This window comes from Manduca sexta, chromosome 23, assembly GCF_014839805.1.
Source record: "Manduca sexta isolate Smith_Timp_Sample1 chromosome 23, JHU_Msex_v1.0, whole genome shotgun sequence".
NCBI classification, from domain to species: domain Eukaryota; kingdom Metazoa; phylum Arthropoda; class Insecta; order Lepidoptera; family Sphingidae; genus Manduca; species Manduca sexta.
Window position 1 is genome coordinate 11,198,067 of NC_051137.1, and position 20,285 is coordinate 11,218,351.

Below are 20,285 nucleotides of genomic sequence, written 5' to 3' on the forward strand. Positions count from 1 at the left end.
AAAAAAATAATTTAACCGGCGATGTGAGTTATTATAATTCTCTTTGGTGTGTTCGCTAACCGCGATTAACAAACTTTAGGCGCTTATATTATGTTAATATAAAAAAATATTACAATATTCCTTTACAGTACATATAACTAGATTTCTTAAAGTAATAAATTATTTTCTATGAACTGACGGGAAAATAAGAGTGTCAAACTCTAATAATTGACATTCTCTGACAATCAGCTGACAATCTAATGTCGGTCGATGTTTAGTTTATTGGTCTCTGGTGGGAAGTTGATTGCTGGCTTTCGTAAATACGCGCATTATTTTTGTGTAGCAGTGAAATGGAGTCCTGTCCATTGGATTTTGTGGCACAAGCGTGTATGGATTTAACCGAGGCATTAACACCAGTAACAGTCGCAGCAGAACGTGAAGCTCTTATAATAAGTCACATTGAAAAAGTTTGGCCTATCGTCCATGTGATGGAAGATTTCAAAAAGAGTATGTTGAGATGATTAGTATATTATTAATTTTGGAGCTGGTTCAATAATTTTAAGTTTTTTGTCCATAATTATAGTCTATATTCTTCCTCGTTTTCGTGGATATGTTCCGTTTCTTTATGGTCTACTGATAATTGATTTGAAAAAAATAAATAAAACATCTTTAAAGTCTTAATGAAGGAACAAGCAGAAAAGTTTATCATTTTAGTGTGTGATTGAATTTTATTCAGATATTGGAATACATAGAAATATAACAATTATTGTTTGTTCCAGATATGGAATGGGTAAATGTAGATGAGCCTGTTAGCCTGACGCGCCACTGCAGTGATAAAGTGGTGGTGTTAGACTTCTGGACTTACTGCTGCATCAATTGTTATCATGTGTTACCTGATTTGGAATATTTAGAGAAAAAGTATGGACAAGAAAGTGGGTTGGTTGTGGTAAGGAGCTCACTATGTATACTTAAATAACAGCCATATACATTATTCATATGACTTACAAAGTGTATCAGCTATTGAGGTTTAATCTCAAGTGCTTTACTTTCTAATGTTTAACTTTGTGATTCATTGTAGCTAATTTACTAAGATAATATTATCATGTTTTTACTTCCCCAAATTATAATATTCTTAAAAAAAATAATGTCATGGTACCTGCACATACTTTCTACAGTTACAGTACATTCAAATAATGTTGTTTGAGTAATTAATGTTATGACTTTCATAATTACATTTTAAATTTTTTATCTGTTTAAATTTTATTATAATTAAGATTGTAAGGAAGATATTTCCTATTTATTTATGAATACATTTATGTTTGCAGATTGGTGTCCATTGTGCAAAATTCTTTAATGAAAAGATCTCCAAAAATGTATGTGCTGCTGTCCAGAGATATAACATTCACCACCCTGTTGTGAATGATGCTGATAGTTATGTGTGGGACCGTGCTGGTATCAGGTGTTGGCCGACACTACTTGTTTTAGGTATATCTTAAATAAATTTACCATCCTGTATGTTACATATTAATAAATTTATTTGAACATAACCTGTAGACTATAGGTAGGGTTACAGGCACTCTCAGAGTTATTCTAATATTGTACCATTCCAAACTATAATATGAATATCATAGTAATTCTTCTTTCTTCTGCCTTTTTCCATCACAAAACCACACATATATGGTTGTCCAATGTAAGTATTTTAAGCCACAATTTCACTGCTGCCCCTTATATATAGGGAAGATCCATAAATTATGTCACACATTAAGGGACACGCAGAAAGTCGATAAAGTGTGACATTTTGAGAAAAAGCATAGGGGTCATAAGTTCTGTGTCACATGGTAAAATCTTCAGTATTAGAACACAGAATGTTAATTGAAACAAAAATATATTCAAAAAATATAAACAGAAACCAAAACTATATTCTTTCTATGGCTGTACATTTATGATATGTGATAAAAGTGCAAAATATGTAATCACACCAAGAGTGGTTCTGCAAATGTGACCATGTCTGACAAGGGGAGGGGTAAAAATATCATGAAATTCATGTGACATAATTTATGGCTGGTCCCAAACTGTTACGAGACAAATGGTTGTTATTATTTGATGAATTAAATAATATGGTTGTTTGTGTTACCATGTTATTTGTGGCACTTGACACCTGTTGCAAGGCGTTGGCTAAGGCACTGTTAATCTGTCACGCATATTAATAATATCAGCCCTGTATTATATACTTGCCCACTGCTGAGCACAGGCCTCCTCTACTACTGAGAGGGATTAGGCCTTAGTCCACCACACTGGCCTAGTGCGGATTGGTAGACTTCACACACTTTCGAAATTCCTATAGAGAACTTCTCGGATGTGCAGGTTTCCTCACGATGTTTTCCTTCACCGTTAAAGCGAACGATAAATTCACAAAGAATACACACATGATTTTTTAGAAAAGTCAGAGGTGTGTGCCCTTGGGATTTGAACCTGCGGACATTCGTCTCGGCAGTCCGTTCCGCACTCAACTAGGCTATCGCCGCTTGCTTGTAAATTATAACTAGGCCTTGTTTATGTGTTGCAGGTCCCAATAACAAACCCCTATTTATATTCACTGGCGAAGGTCACAGAGAAGAGCTGGTGGAGTATGTTGGTGTAACATTGCAACACTTCTCCGCTCGTTTGTCTACCGTGTCACTCCCCATTTCTCCTTCAACACATTTGTTGCCAAAAGAAGAGAGTTTGTTACATTTTCCTGGCAAGGTATGTTTGAATGTTATGTAAAAGATTTATATGTCTTATCCATTTTCAGATAAATCATTTGTCGTAATAGAAATCTTGTTTGTCATATGATCTGAAAGAATTAAATGGGTACTGTCAGTAATTTTTAATGTTATTATTTTAATAGGGTATTATACTTATTTTTATTTATAATCTTTGTAAAATATGTATGTCGTATACATTTTAAAACAGAAGAAATCATTGAAATCTGGTGAAAAATCCACAAGTTATAGGCTATTGAAGTTAGGTAGTAGGGGTTAATGTCAAAATCAGAAAAGGTAGGAAACACTTGCTTGTGACGTGCATGCTTGCAGGCATTACGAGGTGTACAAAAGAACGAGATGAAGTGATATCCACAGTCCATGCCCACTTCTGCATGTAGCAATATTTAAAAGGACATTGTTCTGTGGCCATACATAATTCGCCCTGGAACCAACAGCAATGGAAAAATGTTTGTAATATTTAGAATCATTAATAAGTTCTCATGACATATTATTATTTATAAAACGGACAAGCTGGGATATCGCATCAATCCAAAAAAACGATGAGATTTTGAGGTTATAATTGATAGTAAACATTGAAAGCTTTTCAATGTTCAAGGTAGATTTATAGTCCTATCATTTACGCTTTAAATATGCTTTTTATTGATATAAGTACCTATCTAATATATATAAGCCCTAAAGATTCATCACTATGTAGGTATCTGATTATTTTTACTTAAATCAGGCTATTTTAAGACTTGATTCATATATTGTTTTATAAGTAAAAAGGTACCTAATTATGTAGTTATAGTATTTACGTCCTCTAAGAGTACCCTTCAGATTTTATGTATTTTCTATATATACGTACGTCGTACGTATTCCCCGAAGAGACAGACAGAGGCGCACTGTTGAGCATTCACGCTTCATCAGAAGCATAGCATATTTTACACACTTTTGGTAGACTCTTAGGGCATGTAGGATTAAATTAAACAAATAAAAAATATTATTAGTTAATATTATTTATTTCCTCATCACCTACATTGTTTTATAAAATATTGTCTGAGTATTGTGCAGAAGGGTTGTTGTTATGGTATTATTTATCAATTCAGTTTTGCCAATCACAATCACCGAGTCCGGAGTTCCAACATTCTATTACAGAGCACGCAGCTTCTACTAACATTGTTACAGCTGAAGTATGTATAGGCTCTTGGGCCGTGGTCCAACATGCTGTACATATAAGATCAAGGGCTACAACCTGAAAAAAAAACAAACAAACACATTATACTCAAATTAGAATGGCAATATATTAATATTGTGTCTCACGGAAAGCAGATTTATGTGTTCAAATCTTCCAGCTGAATTAAATGTAAGAAACCTTCAAGCATATGACACACATTTTTTAATCAACAATATACTTGCTAGTTTGCTCTTAAGTTGCCACAGCCACATGCTAAAGTGTGTAGTAGGTAGTATACAGACTCTGTTCGCTGTCTCCACGCAGTTACCAAGAACAGGAACTGAGGAGCGAACTAGAAGTTTGGCGGCAGTTAAACTTGTACGATTAAAGAAAAATGTGCTTACCAAACGAGGCGCTGTCCGTTGTTGTATACAATGGCGAATCTGCTCGTTCTCCAACACCATGGACCCGTCAGCAGAGCCACAATTAATGCAAAAAGCAATTTCCGTTTCGTATCCGTTATCAATGCCAGGTAAATTGTTACATCAGTTGACAAAGTCCAGAAATCACAGCCAGTGTATGTCGATATCGTAATCAATCGCACAGAGTCTTTATAATAGCCGAATCGTCAATAGGGGACCGGACAAATTTTCAGAAGGTGTTTTAAATTGATCATTGTGGATATAAATAGCCAAGAAAAATAGTATTTTCCACAAATAAAGCTTAAAAAGTACATAAAACCAAGCCTAAATGTTAAATAGCTATAATTCCCGCGCAAACGCTACATTATGTCATTTCGTCTCGTGTGACGTCATACGTGGATAAAGCAACTTGACAAGTCTTGTCATTTGAACAGTGATTCAATAATGCCAGATTAGGGTTATTTACCCTAGATTTAGGGTAAAACTGAATCTGCAGGGTATTTTTTTTGGTAATTTTTGGGGGTAATTCTACGAGTTAAGGTATTAAAGCTATTGTTTCACGGTATTGTAATAAATATTGAGCTTAGAGAAAGATGTTTCGTACAAAAATTGTAGGCCATGAAACAATTATATTTTTTTATTCAATACAATTTTCGTGTACAGCTAGTTGTTCCTAATAAAATGAGATAATTAAATTAATAATTATTGAAGTGGAAGTGAAGAAAGAAGTGGCGTCTGCATAGATAAGGATATAGAAAATAAAGTACCGAATTATTTATGATTGGTTGGGTAAAATTTTAAATTCCAAATAATCCTGGGGTAAAGAGAAATTATGATCTGGCAACACTGCATAGACTCTCAGGCAATCTCAGGTTACTGTGTAACAACCAGAATTCTATATAAATAAATATTCTATTCCATATCATGTGGCAGCTAAAACATAAATAAATACATCTCATAACCATAACCTCCCTGGAAGTACAAATGATTTAATTAATTGAAATATTCATCGATTTATTTTAAACCGAAACACTATTTTTTATTTACTTACATCAAAGTGATCCTCACAGAACTAAATCGGTGAGTCTGCAGACATTCCGTCGTAGGTTCGTCTTGCTAACTGCAACCACTTTATTCGTATATCTGCTTTTCGTGGTACATCAATAAATAATTTGTTTGGTAAAGATATCGAAGTATTATTACATTCAGGTACGACGCACCAACGATATTTTTTGCGGTCCATTATGATTAACGATTAAACAATCTGTAAACGTTAAGCTGGAAGATAGTAACAACGTCCCGTATAAATTAATATTAATTATTAGAGCAGTTCTGTGTCAAAAAACACCTTTAAAGCATTGAAATAACAACGCGGTATGACATCCAGATGACGTCTGTTTGTTTACATTTTACCCACGTGTGACGTCATGCGCCGTGATTGGTGTTTCATTTGCCGTAAAGAATAGACTAAAAATATTATAATTATTATATTTTATTTATTGATTTAAAAATACAAATCACAACTCTTTTACAAAAACAAATATGAGATAATATTTTTAACATTGCAAACTTTACTTTAAACTGAATTTCAGATTTTTTGGTAATACCTGTCCGGTCCCCTATGATATAGTGAGCAGTGTTGCCAGGGCCCTTGAGTCGTAAGTTACATTTCGTTTCCTGAAATGTTACATTTTTGCTGCAAAAGTTACATTATTGTTTTGTTTTTAATTTACGCGTTTTTGGGCTAGCATTTCTGTAGCTACGAAACCGCAGGGACTCGCGAAGTAGGAAATGTGCGCGCGCGCACACTCAAAGCAAAAATCAAGTTTTAATATATGCAAGATACGTTTCATTTTGTCATGGCGAGCCACCTCTAAGTGTGATATGGATTGAAATACTTTTAGACCCGCCAGTTTTAGGTGCGTTCAATTTGGAGGCGTTGAATAGAAATGCGTTCGTAAACTGTTTACAATAAAAATTTTGTATTACAAATCTCGTTGTTTTCAAAAGTTACGAAAATTGCCTTAAATATAAAAATTACTTACATGTTACGCGAGGGGGTCAAAAGTAACGAAAAATGTAAGAAATGTAACCTTCTGGCAACACTGATAGTGAGAGTCAGAGAATTATAATCTATTATATGGAAAGTGAGAGTCTAGTTTTATTTGTCTCTGATGAGTGAAGTGTGAGTGACATTAAATTGAATTGAAAAATGAAGTAAGAATTAGAGATACTACTCGACTAGATTCTGGATCGATTATATCGATCATTTATACAAAAATCGATTTTATTCAACATAGGTTTATTTTTATTCGGAAAATATTTAGCGGGACCCTTATCCCGGAAAATCTTTCACACGGGCGGATCCGATAGTAATTTAATATGGAGAGAGTTTAAAGCCCCCGGATGGAGGGAGAGAGAAGAACGCTACTTTTTATATGTATAATTCATAAATTTTTTGTACGACAGAAAAATAAATGTTCGCATAATATATTATATTATGCTCTGCTATCTGTACGAAGCCAGGGCGGGTCGCTAATATAAAATCTAAATAAACAAAGTAAATCAATATGAATTAAAAACTAAAAAAAACTTTTTTCATAGACGACTTGATCTATAATCAATTTAGTCCTAAAACTAACTACTTTTTTATTTGAGACGCATCCACTGCTCGATTAAATATTATTATAATAATTAAAGATATATCGCCTCACAAATCGAATATATTAAAATGTTTCATTAATTAATTATCGGTAATTAGATTTATCGTTTTGACAAACCGGTAGATCTCTATACACAATTAGTTGTAAACATGTCGGCGACTTTGACTTTAAGTCGTTACAATACTTTTATATATTCATTTTGAATGTAGCAGCTTGTCCGTTTTATACACATATTTGCAAATAATATAAAAAAATACATAAATAATTATGGTACTAGTCACACCTTTGTTGGTTCTGGGGCCGTTTTCGACAATGTCCTTTGAATTACTGCCTTATTTCTTGCCGAATTTTAATGCTGTTTTCACAGAAGCATTTCTTTTTTGTACTAATTGCTGGCCTATATTAAAAAATGCACAAATACGCTATACCTAACAAATACCCTATTATAATCAACAGTACTTTTTAATTGATCTTCATGGAAATGTTTGTTTTGGTGGTCAGGTCGCTCTGAATCCATTCTATCGCGGCCGCACTGACGAACCATTCCTTGCAGTGTCAGATACAGGCCACAACCGTGTGCTACTCACTGACTGCTCCGGCGTGGTTTTGCGCATAATCGGTGGAATAAAGCCGGGCTTTAAAGATGGCAGTAAGTATGTAAAAAGTTAAGATATTGTTAGTTAGAAATGTTTTAAAATGATATAAACAAAATCTATTTGGACGAGTTCTCACACGGCTTGATTTGTGTTTTAAGCATGTCTAAATATTTATTATATAATCACATATCTACTGCCGTTTACAGAGATAAACGAGGCGAAGTTCAATTCCCCGCAAGGAATATGTTGGTTGTCTGGCAACGTGTTGGCGGTGTGCGACACCAACAACCACGCGGTGCGCGCCGTGCACTTGGATGAGGGAACCGTGTACGTGTTGGCCGGCACTGGAGAACAGTCGCAACACGGAGATCAGGGTATGTTGTTTACATTCATTTATCGTCATAATGTGCAGGTCATGTGCGATTAATATCCACACTAACTGCGACACGAATCTGAGTAGGCAAGAGTTGATGTTACATGCCGAAATAAATTCTTGGAGTCCACTTAGTGAGTAGGAGTGTTGGATCCCTGGTGGTTAGTGATCATCATCGCCCTAGAACACCCTCGCTGTTATTACAGTGCATGTGTTTTGTCGCTTTTTAACGAAGATGAATCGTATATTGGCACTATGAATGTCAGTGTGATTTGTTGATGCAAAAGTCTCACTTATTCTGCAGTTCTGGAAAATGTTGCTTTTCAACATTAAAGATAAGGTGGAATATTGTTTGTCACAGGTGGTAAATGCCTCGGCCTTCAAGCTCTGTCGTCGCCGTGGGACGTGCTGCTGTACACGACACCCGACTTGGACATGTCGGTGCGGCCGACGTACCAACTGCCCACGCCTCCCGGACAAGCCGCTGATAAGGATAAAGACAAGGAGAAAGAGGATGGGAAAGGTAAGAGATGCAGTGTTATTGCGTTAACATTCTTATTTTCTTTGTTTTCCCCTAACACATAGTTTTAACAGACAAAACGTTTATTATCTAAGGCTTTTCAATTAAATGACTCACATATTTATTTTATTTTATATTGTGGCCTAAATATTGCCCATGTGACATCTTCGCTGTGCAATTTTGGTCAAACAAGTAAATGTAAATGAGTACTATTCAAAATAAATTTATATAACGAAATAGTTTTCACGAAATATTACTGCGAAATTACTTATCATCTGTTTTTTTGTTTGTCTTAGTACATTCATTTTATATATTATTTGATAGTGACAAATGAGAGTGAAAACATTGTAACAATATTTTGTAAAAAATATTTCGTTACGTAAATTTATTATGAGTAATACTAAAATGCAAGTTTTTAGAAAAATAACACGAAACTAAAGCCCTATTCCCCGCGACATGCCAAATGACACCGTCTTCAGATTCTCTGGTCTTCTAGTATTGTGAACTGAGAATTTTCCTATTTACCTTGTATGTATGTATTATTTAATTTATTAATTAAATTACCCTATAAGTTACGTCAACTGTAGTCCCGCTTCTGATCGAATTAATTTAAGTTTGAGTTATTTCGTTGTATATTCATATTACGTAATTACGTGCAAGGCTGTCGGTGCATTGTTCCGTCGGTGCATCACTCGATTACCATCGCAAGGGCCCGCGCCTGTTGTGCCAAATACATATTAAACAGCCTTTATTGTGATGATGCATTTTATGTTGTTTACCATGTTGTAGATTCACATTAGATATATTTTTAACTGTTTGCTGCAATCGTGAATTAAGTGCATGATATCAGATATGATAATATACTTAATTTGACAAAAAATACATTTAATCATTCGATTGAATAATCGATTGTATAAAAAATCGTTAAAAATATTTGCGATGACTTATATTATATCTTTCAAATCAAGAAGTATCAAGTATCAAATTAATTTATTTCTGCAACAGTTCGGAAATTCATTTATTTTTTAAGTATATTTTGTTGATTTACAGAAAAAGAGAAGAGAGACGAGAAACGTCGCGTGCTGTTGATAGCGTGCGCTGGTTCGCACCAGATATGGGCTTTGTTCCTCGACAGCACTATTTGGTGGAAATACAAATCTTATTCAGAAGGTATTTAATGTCATATTTATATGTTTATATCTATAGTTGACTGCCTCAGTAGAGTAGTTGTATAAAGGTACGACTACAGTGCTCAATACTCGAGTTCGATGCTCGGGCCCTGCAAAGTGCCATTAGGTTTTTCTACTCAGTATCAGCCTGGAATCTGGATTTAGTGTCCGATATGGCGATAGGCTCGCCTCCTATCGCAAAATAGGACGGAATACGCACGGCGAAAAGTGGGCGTATCAACTGTGCCTCTGCCAATGCCTTCGCGGATAAAAGATGTAAGCGTGTGTATGATCTATAGTTTGAATTCTTTTTGGCACATAACTTTTATAAAAGAGAAAATATGTTAACTCGGGATCCGCGAATCACAATTGTTATTCACAGTTATAAGATGAATTTAAATATTGATAAGGGAGCTACAGTATAATGAGTTCTAGTGCTTTGGTAACACTTAGATGTGTTATAAAAATTTGTTTACCAAATTAGCATGCTTAAAACGTTGCAATAATGGCGTTATTTGTTTTGCAGGAACATGTATTTGTATCGCCGGTACGGGCGCAGAAGCTGCTAGGAACAGCTGTTATCCGAACACAGCTGCGTTTGCGCAGCCGTCGGGGCTGGCACTCAAAACCGGTAAAGTATTTGTTATATTAATTAATTTATTTAAAAACTAAATAAATAAAAAAATCGAGCTACTACTCTTAATTTTTGTTATCCACCATAGCAATAAACTCATGTTACTTCTCATTAAACTTGGACTTGCTATTATATGGCATAATGTGTCATAGAAAAATGAAATCGTTTTTAAAAACACATTAAGCATATCATCGTTCCACAGACAACATTTGAATAAGCCATGCAATGTAGGTCCGTCATGGTGATGATTGTTACAGGCACAAATCCAGAACTGTTTATAGCTGATTCCGAAAGTTCCTCCATCAGGCGTATGTCTCTAGCCACTGGACAAGTCACTACACTCTGTGGCGGCGATCGGAATCCTTTGGTAAGCTTTATTTTGTGGATAAAATGCGGAATTTGTTATTTTATATCAGATTTACATGTATAAGTGATATTGTAGGTAGTGTTGAGATCTAATAATTTATTTAAATAAATTATTTTCAGAATTTATTCGCGTTCGGTGACGTCGACGACATCGGTCAAGAAGCGAAATTCCAACACCCCCTAAGCGTCGCTTATAACGAACAAAGTAAAACGCTTTACGTGGCCGACACGTACAACCACAAGATACGGAAAGTTGAAGTCGGGTTACAGAAGGTGACGTCACTTCACCCCACCATGATAGAGACCGCGGACCCGGTCCGGTTCAACGAGCCGTCGGGCCTCTCTGTCAGCGCCGATGGCAAGTACCTCTACATAGCAGACACGAACAACCACAGCGTGAAGCTACTAAACCTCTCAAGGAGTGTATGTCAAGAGTTCAAAGTACGCCTGCCCGACCCAAAGTTCTCGGAGCCTGACAACTTGATATTGTACAAGAACGACCTGTTCGTTAATAGAAAGTGCGGCAGTCTCATTATATACTTCAATGTGAGTTTGGACGTGGACATACGGAACGTGAAGTTCACCCCGGGCGCGCCGCAGAACTGGCACGTGTGCGTCCGGGACGCGAACAATAAGGATGTGACGCGCGAAGATTTCGAGTTCGCCGGTTGCTCTAGCAAGGGCACAAAGTTACCCGGCCGAGTGGAAATGAAACTCAAGAGTAAAACTGAAACAACTCACTACCGATTATACCTAAGTTTCCATACAGCATTGTGTGAAGGTAGTTCGGTATGCTTTTCACACAACTTCACGATACGGTCTAATATACTTGTCAGGGATTCGGTGAAAATGATCGAGTCGTACAAAATCACGTGTAAAGTGAACCCGATAAATCGCGACAAGGACAAGTCTTCGTCAAATACTAATAATAACAATAGCAACACCAATACTAACAATAACAATAATCAGAATTGATTGTCATACTTGATTGATTATGTATGAACCGTAAGATGAAAAAAAAAAAAGTCTTTTAATGAAATACGTAAGGGCTTCCTTGACTGACAATTTGTGGATCTCAGAGACTATATAGTTTGCTATCGGTCTCATATTCTAAATCGGTGCTTAAGCCAGGAAGTTAAAAAAAATGTGCAGCACTTATTACATTAATTTATGTTGGTATTATATTTTGAAGTAAATTATATTATCTATGAACATCGCGTAAGACATTTTAAAAATGATTACCAGTTTGGGTTTTTGAGAACAGAATTTTCTAGATCTCTTTGATGGATGTCGAACAATATGATAAAGATATTCTAGCTATAATCTCCTTTTAATTTAAAGACATCATGGATCTAGTTTTAAATAATTCTGCTACAAGCATTATTATAGATGCCACGCTTTATACTCCATAACAATTGATTAATTTACCTAACATTTAATTTATACTCAATAGAATTCAATACACTCAAAAGAATGCATTGAGTAGCGCACCTAAATTAGAGGGTATATTTAATTAGATTCAATGTTAATTGGTTATTATTTTAATGATTATAGGAAGCTTTATTACACAGTAAGTGGTTGTTTTAACTAAGCTAACATACAAAACTTTACAAATAATTTTAAGCCCAATTTTGTTTTTAGTACAACTCTTGCATTTGCAATATGACGTAATGTTACTTATATTCGTTGATTTATTAAAATATTATGAATTATTTTTTGTTTCTATTCGTCTCGCTAATTCATGAGCTGATTTTTTATTCGTTGACAGGATACTTAGGGATGGGCATATTTTATCGATTTCAAATTGAAAAACCTTACTCGCGTTCTCTAAAACTTGTTGATACGATGTTAATCTATTTAGCTATATCTTTGTGGATGAAAATGAAATGAAACTAAAATAGAATCCACGCATGTTAAAGTTCATTGAATGTGTTTACAAACGTATGGCAATGCAGATGCCGCTTGCTCTGACTCTTGCCGCAACATCAATTAGATAGCTAATGTTAGGTATAATGTGCTAATGTTGGTATCCTGTCTGACATTGCACTTAGTGGAAAGTGACCCTGACATTTGTAACATAGCACAAGGAAACTAAAAAGCCAATTTATTTTACGAGTTCATGACTGCCCTGACCTTAAACGAGGGCGTTCATCAACATCAAATGTCGCTTTCAATAACCCAACAGGTGAGTTATTACGATCAAACAGTTTCAATCAACTTGTTATTGCTAATATTTGATATTTATAATTATAGCAAATAATTGCGGCTATAGGTTTCCGGATGCGACTGTAATCTACCAATTTTGTTTTTTCGAATCATAAAACTTAATTTGATGACTTCATATCCTTAACTGCCCCGGTTTTGATATTGCCAATACTAATAACTTATTGAAAATCAAATTAATCTATTTCTTTGTACTTTTTCGCTAAAGCTCTTGATCAGTAATTTTGTAAATGATTTCGCTGGCATCCATAAAGATAGCCGCTTGGCGCACACAATGCACTGTTGTTAATTAGCATGGACAAAACGCAGTGGCGCATCAAAGTGCATAATATGTACTTGTATTTTCAGTGACCTATAAAACGATAATTAAAACTTGTAGTGTTTGTTAATTTTGGTTTCGTAAACTGTTAGACGTATAGAAGATATTAGAGATGGTTACCTGTAACTTCTAGCTTCTGCCACTAGTCGCTTAAGATCTTAATCTCTTCAATGGAGACTAAGGTGTTATGATAATATAATTGGCTTAATCGTTGGACCGATAACAGTAGAAGCAAAAAATCTAGTTTAATCAGTGTTAATTAGAACTTCAGCGTGAGTATGATTTACAAATAGTCTTGAACGCAAAAAACAACTATTATTTAATTAAACTACTTTCTGTCTGATGCTAAGTATGGATGAGATGCTATCACAGTTTATACAAGTGAGGATCAATGGGCGTAAGTGAGAGTCAATCTAAAATAAATTATCCCGCTCCACTTATCGCGAGGCCCTGTATCTTCGTTTACCTACATATATTATGGTATTTATATTTACCATGTGTAGGAATCGCTATTTAGGCTGCTATCAGTCTTCTGTCTTCTTACCTACTCATCAACCAATACAGAAAAAACAGATAGACATTCTAAAAGGAGATATTTGATTTTATGAACTTATAAAAGGCACTCAAATTTGTTATACTTACCAGTCCTGCAGATTTACCGTGCCCAGCGGCATTTAGCCATTCATCTAGCACAAAGGCCGGCATATAAATTATCGAGACGACATGAGCGGGCACATCCGATCACGAATCCCTCGTTATTAATAAGTAATAAGCGATGTACCGTCTGAGGTCTCTCCCCTCATTTGCATTAGTAAGTGTTGGAAATTAGAACAGCGGCCTCACTATCTAACATCTACATCATCAGCCTTGCGGTTATTAGACATTATATCTAGATGTTTTAAATGGAAACGGAGGCTGTCTGTTTTACCCTTCAGTTGTGACTTATCGACCTTAGCTTTTCTCTTTAAAAAATATACATTTCTGCACATTGAAATATTGCAAAATTTATCTCAGGGATATATTCGCATGAAACGTTTCTTAACTAACTATACTGTTTAATGTCTTTGGATTATTTTAATTAAGAAAGGCAGTGTAAAAATTACTATTAAATATTGGTCATTATAAAAAAAATTCACTAAGAATAGACAAACACTATGATAAATTTATTACAGGAAATAGGCTGTGTCGAAATGAAATAGATTTCATAAGGCAAAGGATATGATGTAAACCCATGTAAACAAAATGATTCGTGACAATTACGATTGTAATAACGAGGAGTATCATTAAGAACGGTTTCAGGCATTCTTTAAAACATAGAATCACAACTCGCAAAGGATATAATTGAAAAGACACGATGGAATTGTATGAGATCGGGACTAATGCGGTAATGATTGAGGCGACCTTAGCCCGGTTGCGTCTGAGATGAGAATAGACAGATACGACTAAATCTGTATGATCTCTGTAGGTAAAAGTTTAAGTGGACGGCGCTCACATGGTTTCAGCGAAGGTCGCTGCAGCGTCAGTATTAAGCAAATTGACTATCTCATATGTCAACGACCACTGTATGATAACTGTACTTTATTTGGAAATAAACGTGGCCATGAATGAAAGCTATTGTTTTATAAACACCGGTGTAAACTATTCACGTTTTTAATTTCGCGTGAAAGCAAATACTTAGATTTCTAGGATACTTGTCAATAACGAATGTATTATTATTTCAATAAAGAAACACAATAGGTAAGTATCTGTTGTGATTTTTTTATGTACGCTATCTTTTATTTACTTATGTAGGCAAATAGTAAATGTGAATGGAAAAAATATGAAAAGTTATACTTTCGTACCACTGAATCATATTACTGAACTGTTACCGCTATCGATTAAAAAACCAGAAAGTGGGAATATACCTAATCGTTATCTAAATTTTTAAGTTATGGAATCCATACTTATTGTGGTGTCGTCGAAGTAGAGATAGGAATAGGTATGTATTATAAGTACAGATGCTACAAGTAGAGCTGTGATGACGGAAATAATTGAAATTCTTATTTCCTCAAGCCTCAAATAAACATCATTTTATTATTATAAGATAACAAGATGTTATTTAATGTTAAAAGGATCCTTGCATTTATTTATACAACGGTGCATTATCATGTACATGCAATGCGTATGATGATCTCGTCATCAATAAAATACAGATGGGAATTTATTTATTTCTTACGTGACAGATGGGTTTATAACACATTTACGGCATCTTACAAAGTCAAGAGCTTCTATTTATTTTTTCCATCCTATGCTGTGACATCAGTGAGCTTCGTACTTGTGGTAGAGGGCAAGCCATCGACTGCCAAATTGAAATCCCAGAGTATTTTCACAATTAAAAAACTTACACGAATGATTGCCTTGTTATTTTATATCAAATTGCTCACAATTTTAGTTTTAGAGCATGATTTTCCCACTTTTACCTTAATTTTAAACAACAATTCTCACGTAGTTGAAGGTAGCACGGGCCTGCCATGGGAGTGACAGCTCGTGACCACCGTTTCCAACACTTACCACTTACTCATTCAAGTAGTGTTAATGATCGCAGTTATTGACAAATATTTTGAAAAACTTGCTCTTGGTTATTACACATAGAAAATGAATATATCCAAGTTAAAGTACTAATTATTATTATTATAGGACGTGGTCATCAATCACAAGAATAATTCGTAATTACCATAATGTAAAAGCTGTCGACACATTATGTCGCGAACTCTGATTGGTCGCATTTTAAAGTAATATTATATAGGTAAATATGAATAGATGAATTTTGTACCAAATTTTGTTGTGCTGTAACAGCATAGGAATGTTAATATATCGTTAGTACCCAAGTTATGCATTCTTTCGGTGACAGTTAATTTGAATTTTTGATTAAATCCACGATTGCTAAAGATTATAATGCTGCCGTTATAAGGGAAAAAGGACATATCTTAAATATTTTTACTAAATTAAGTTAAATGTACTTATATTTTTAATCAGTAAAAAAAGAAGTACCTATAAAAATTTATTTTCTCCGTATAGAAATTTATGTAGAAATATCCTTTTCCCTTATGGCTGCAAAATACATTTATATATTTTCATTGTCCTGTAAAACGTACCTAGAAACTCAGTGTTTCAGTTGATGTATCCTGATTAAGCCTATTGAGGTGATTGAATATTCAAATTAGTTACTTAGAAATTAGTTTAAGATCAGTGTGTGGATTTTCCTCGTTTGTTTGTTATCGTTGACCATGCTCAAATAAAATTTATATTACATTTATGGAGATGGAATCTATTAAGAAAAACTTTGTTCGCATTTTTAAGCAATTTGAGCGGACGGAGTAGTGTTAGATTTAACATATTTAAAGTTCATATACTTACCTAAAGGATGAGTGCAGACAAATAAAATGTATGTAAGTATAATATGTTACAAATATATTAGTTTCGACGGTCGAATTTCAACAACCATTAGTAGTTCTCTTTAATTTTCAACGATTACTTAATGACACAAAACTGAGTTGGTCTTTATTCATCATATAGTTCAATAAATATATACATGGTAGGGTATTATAGTCTCGGAATCCCATTTTAGTATCTAAATAATTATGGCTGCAGTCAGTAAACGTTATATTTTGCTATTCAAATGTAGGTTTGGCATCATGTGATCGTGAAGGCTAAAATGTTCGTCATAAGAATGTGCACTAAATTGGATCCGGTTAAAAACTATAATCGATGAGACGCCAGTAAGGAATTTACTAAATGGCAAATACAGGTGAATTTTGCGCGAGGATATTCGAATTTTGGTCGAAATTTATCTATTACTTATTTTTCGTTACGTTATTTATTTAATATTTTGTGATACTCATGATTTGTTAAGGTAAAGATTGGTGCTGCGCTCAACACCAGTTACTTAGATTTAGAATTTGACAGCATTTGGTTCCGAACAGGATTTTAGTAGATATATTAGTATCAGAATCCATCTTTTTCGATCGTTATAACTATATTCCGTGTTACGCGGGCCAGGCCACCTGGAGCATCCAAGAAGTTCGCGTTGGTCGGTTAAGTACAGTTTGCCAGGTTACGCGCCGCGTCACGTTTCGCCGTTCTAACAAACATATACGTATTTGTATAGAAACATACATAACATAACGCCTTTTCCCTTTTCTGGGATAGGCAGAGATGTTACCACACCCACGTTTCGTCTGCAATTTTAGTTCCTATGTTAGGGGATAATCCTATATCCTCCTAGAATTTAGATACAAATTCATACTCCGAGCTGCTACAGAAAAGCTCAATGTTACGCAACCCAAAGATCAACCTCAAGATCTCGGTATGGCAAATTCACTGTAATTACTACACGGCTGCAGAGGTAGGTATTAAAAACTTCAATCAGCCCCTTAAAATTTCGCAGCGTCGCGTCGGGCGGTGCTGTCGCTGCCTGGCGCCATAGGTTAATCGCGTAGTGGTTTTTCCGGAGTACCTCCTAGGAAATTAAGCTATTAGATGCGCCTGAGGTGATAAGACACTTATATCCAAAAGAATGTGAAGTTTATTTTTCGGGATTGTAATTACTAAAATTATAAATAATTTATTATTTTTTTTAGCTATAGGCGTATACCAAAAGTATCATTATTGAAAGTAATAAAATGTATTCTAAAGGAATATTTAGATTTTTATTTTTCCGCATAAATACCCACCAAGTACCTACCAACATTGTCGCATTTATTCGGTATGTGTCTATTTATTATTCTGTCGTCGATTAAAACTTGACTTATTGTTTCGAGTAGTCGCAATTCATTTTCTTGATGAGAAACAAAGGTTTTCTCACGGATAACTATTTTTATACATATGTTATGTTAAACAATTGTTTGGTGAACAAAAGTTTGTAAGCATAGATCTCAAAATTATTTACCGAGATATGAAGCAACACTTACTACGCATTCTTATATCTTTCGTCAAAGCCTTCTTAATATACAGTGCATAGTACACGGTCACGCCTTTTATCCCCAAAGGGGAAGGCAGAGGTGCAATTAGTGCATCTATTTTCATCATATATATTATATTTCTTTTAATTATGTAATAAGAGGCGAATCTATCGCTAAATCTAGCACAAATTTCAGTCTTTGCGTTGATACTAAACAGAAAAAACTAATATTACTGCCCGCCCCTGGATTCGAAACCGAGACCTTGGAGCCGACGTTGTACCGCGCACGCTTTGTAATTACATCACTGAGACTGTCGGTTTATTATTATTGTTTTGTAAATTACAGGGATTCAGTTTTTTTTCAATGTGCATCTGCTAACTGTAAACTAGGTGAAATAATCGGTTTGAGAGCGGTTACGTGTGTGGTGAGAACTTTTCCATGATACAATACAATTGTGATTAAAAAATAAGCCTAGATATGTTAACAACATAAACTTTGATTAATAATGCTTCCTGAATTCCAGTTCTGTCAACCAAACATGATCTCGACATGAACATATTCTAGCGAATGTAGCGTACGTACCTACAACACTTACACTAGCTAGATACCCGCTACATGTATTACTTTTGCTGTTAGCTGGTAGGATATATTTTATCCCAACCCGTATAGCGACCACCGTGCAGAAGGTGTTAAAATCCGCCACAGTGCCTCACGTAAATGTGTCGCGTTCCGGGATTAGCTTGTGTATATTCGGTTTCAGAAGGCCAGCATAATTGTGTCGACTGGCGAGGGGTAATCATTTCTCGTCAGTCGACATTCTATTGGAACACACTCCATTTTTTCTTCAGGTGAAGTAGGGTCACTTTGCCGTTAACGTATAAAAAAAACTTAGAATTTAGTTTATATACATATGAGAGAATCTGTCTGAAAAAGACGACCATTCTTTTGTCTCATCATTTTGTTCGTCCGTTGTGTTCGCGGTCCAGGTTTGACAGGCTTGGGGCCAGTGCTTTAATATTGGTAGTAATTCAACCTTCTAGGCGGAGGTCACTATTACGAGTAATCAAAAGACCTAAGTACACCATCAGTCGAGCTACATTATTTTTCACATTTAAAAAAATGTAAAAAGGCTTTATTTTAGAGAATCAAGACCTAACAGATCATAATCATAAAAAAGTTAAAAATTCTGATACTAAAATGATCATTATTGTTTTAAATCTTAGTACCTGGGTATAAATATAAGTAACAAAAATATGTCTCGACGGTTTTAGAGAATTACTATTTGTTACCAAAATAGAATCATAGGCCATTATCAGATTAAAACTCGAAATACTGGTGCGATGCGCGGCCGTTACCCACTTAAAAGTCCTCCAACGAGATCATGTGATTGAATGAGTTGTGCTTGTTGCATTTTCCCCTTCGACATTTATTTCACAATCGTTTTGTTTGCAAATCATCCACAACCTTTTTAGCCGACCAATTCTGCATAATTTGGCGCTCAACAAAAAGAACAAAGCAGACATTGTTTTATATAAAGGTATAAACTTACTATTAAATAAACCCTTTCGCTGTCTTTTTACACCTTAATATATAAATAATTTAATGGCATAATAGCCACAAGATTTAATAAATCATAATACAGATGTATAAACATTTTTATAGAAGATTCGAATCTACCATGCCTCTCACGATGCAATTAAATTTAAATTGCTATTGTATAGAGGTTGTGTAAGAGATCCATTACGTTTTGAAAATAGTTAAAAATAAAGAAACGAGGGGATATAGATGGTGCAATATTGATATATTAAAATTATCGGACGTCTCACCGCTTTGACAAGTGGTTGACCTTAGACCATTATAAATTAAGGGATAACAGATAAGTACGGCCAGAAACAAATTAGTAATCAAAAATGCTAAATTACCAAGGTTTCTTTTAGCGGACTGATTTGAACTAAAAGTTAACTTTGTGGCAGTCATTTCGTTGATTGGCTATCGGTATTATTATCAGATTCTAGATCGAAACGATAAATTGCTTCAACTTTTGACATTAGATAAGCTATAAAAACATTATGCATCATATGATTTCAATAGCGAGCTCATTGTAATAGGTTATTGGAATTTAAGTGCTTAGAATTTGATGGAACAATAATATGATACTGC

General features: G+C 34.7%; 1 protein-coding gene across 1 annotated transcript; it reads left to right on the forward strand.

Annotated features, from left to right (window-relative positions):
- The first annotated feature begins 197 nt into the window (after positions 1 to 197).
- LOC115449409 (NHL repeat-containing protein 2) lies at positions 198 to 12,355 on the forward strand. Its single transcript, XM_030177219.2, has 11 exons — positions 198 to 486; positions 759 to 925; positions 1,305 to 1,464; positions 2,546 to 2,724; positions 7,487 to 7,634; positions 7,788 to 7,955; positions 8,316 to 8,477; positions 9,525 to 9,644; positions 10,170 to 10,274; positions 10,535 to 10,644; positions 10,764 to 12,355. Exons 1-11 carry the CDS (start codon positions 330 to 332, stop codon positions 11,616 to 11,618), a joined length of 2,331 nt encoding a protein of 776 aa, XP_030033079.1. The 5' UTR covers positions 198 to 329; the 3' UTR covers positions 11,619 to 12,355.
- The last annotated feature ends 7,930 nt before the right edge of the window (positions 12,356 to 20,285 follow it).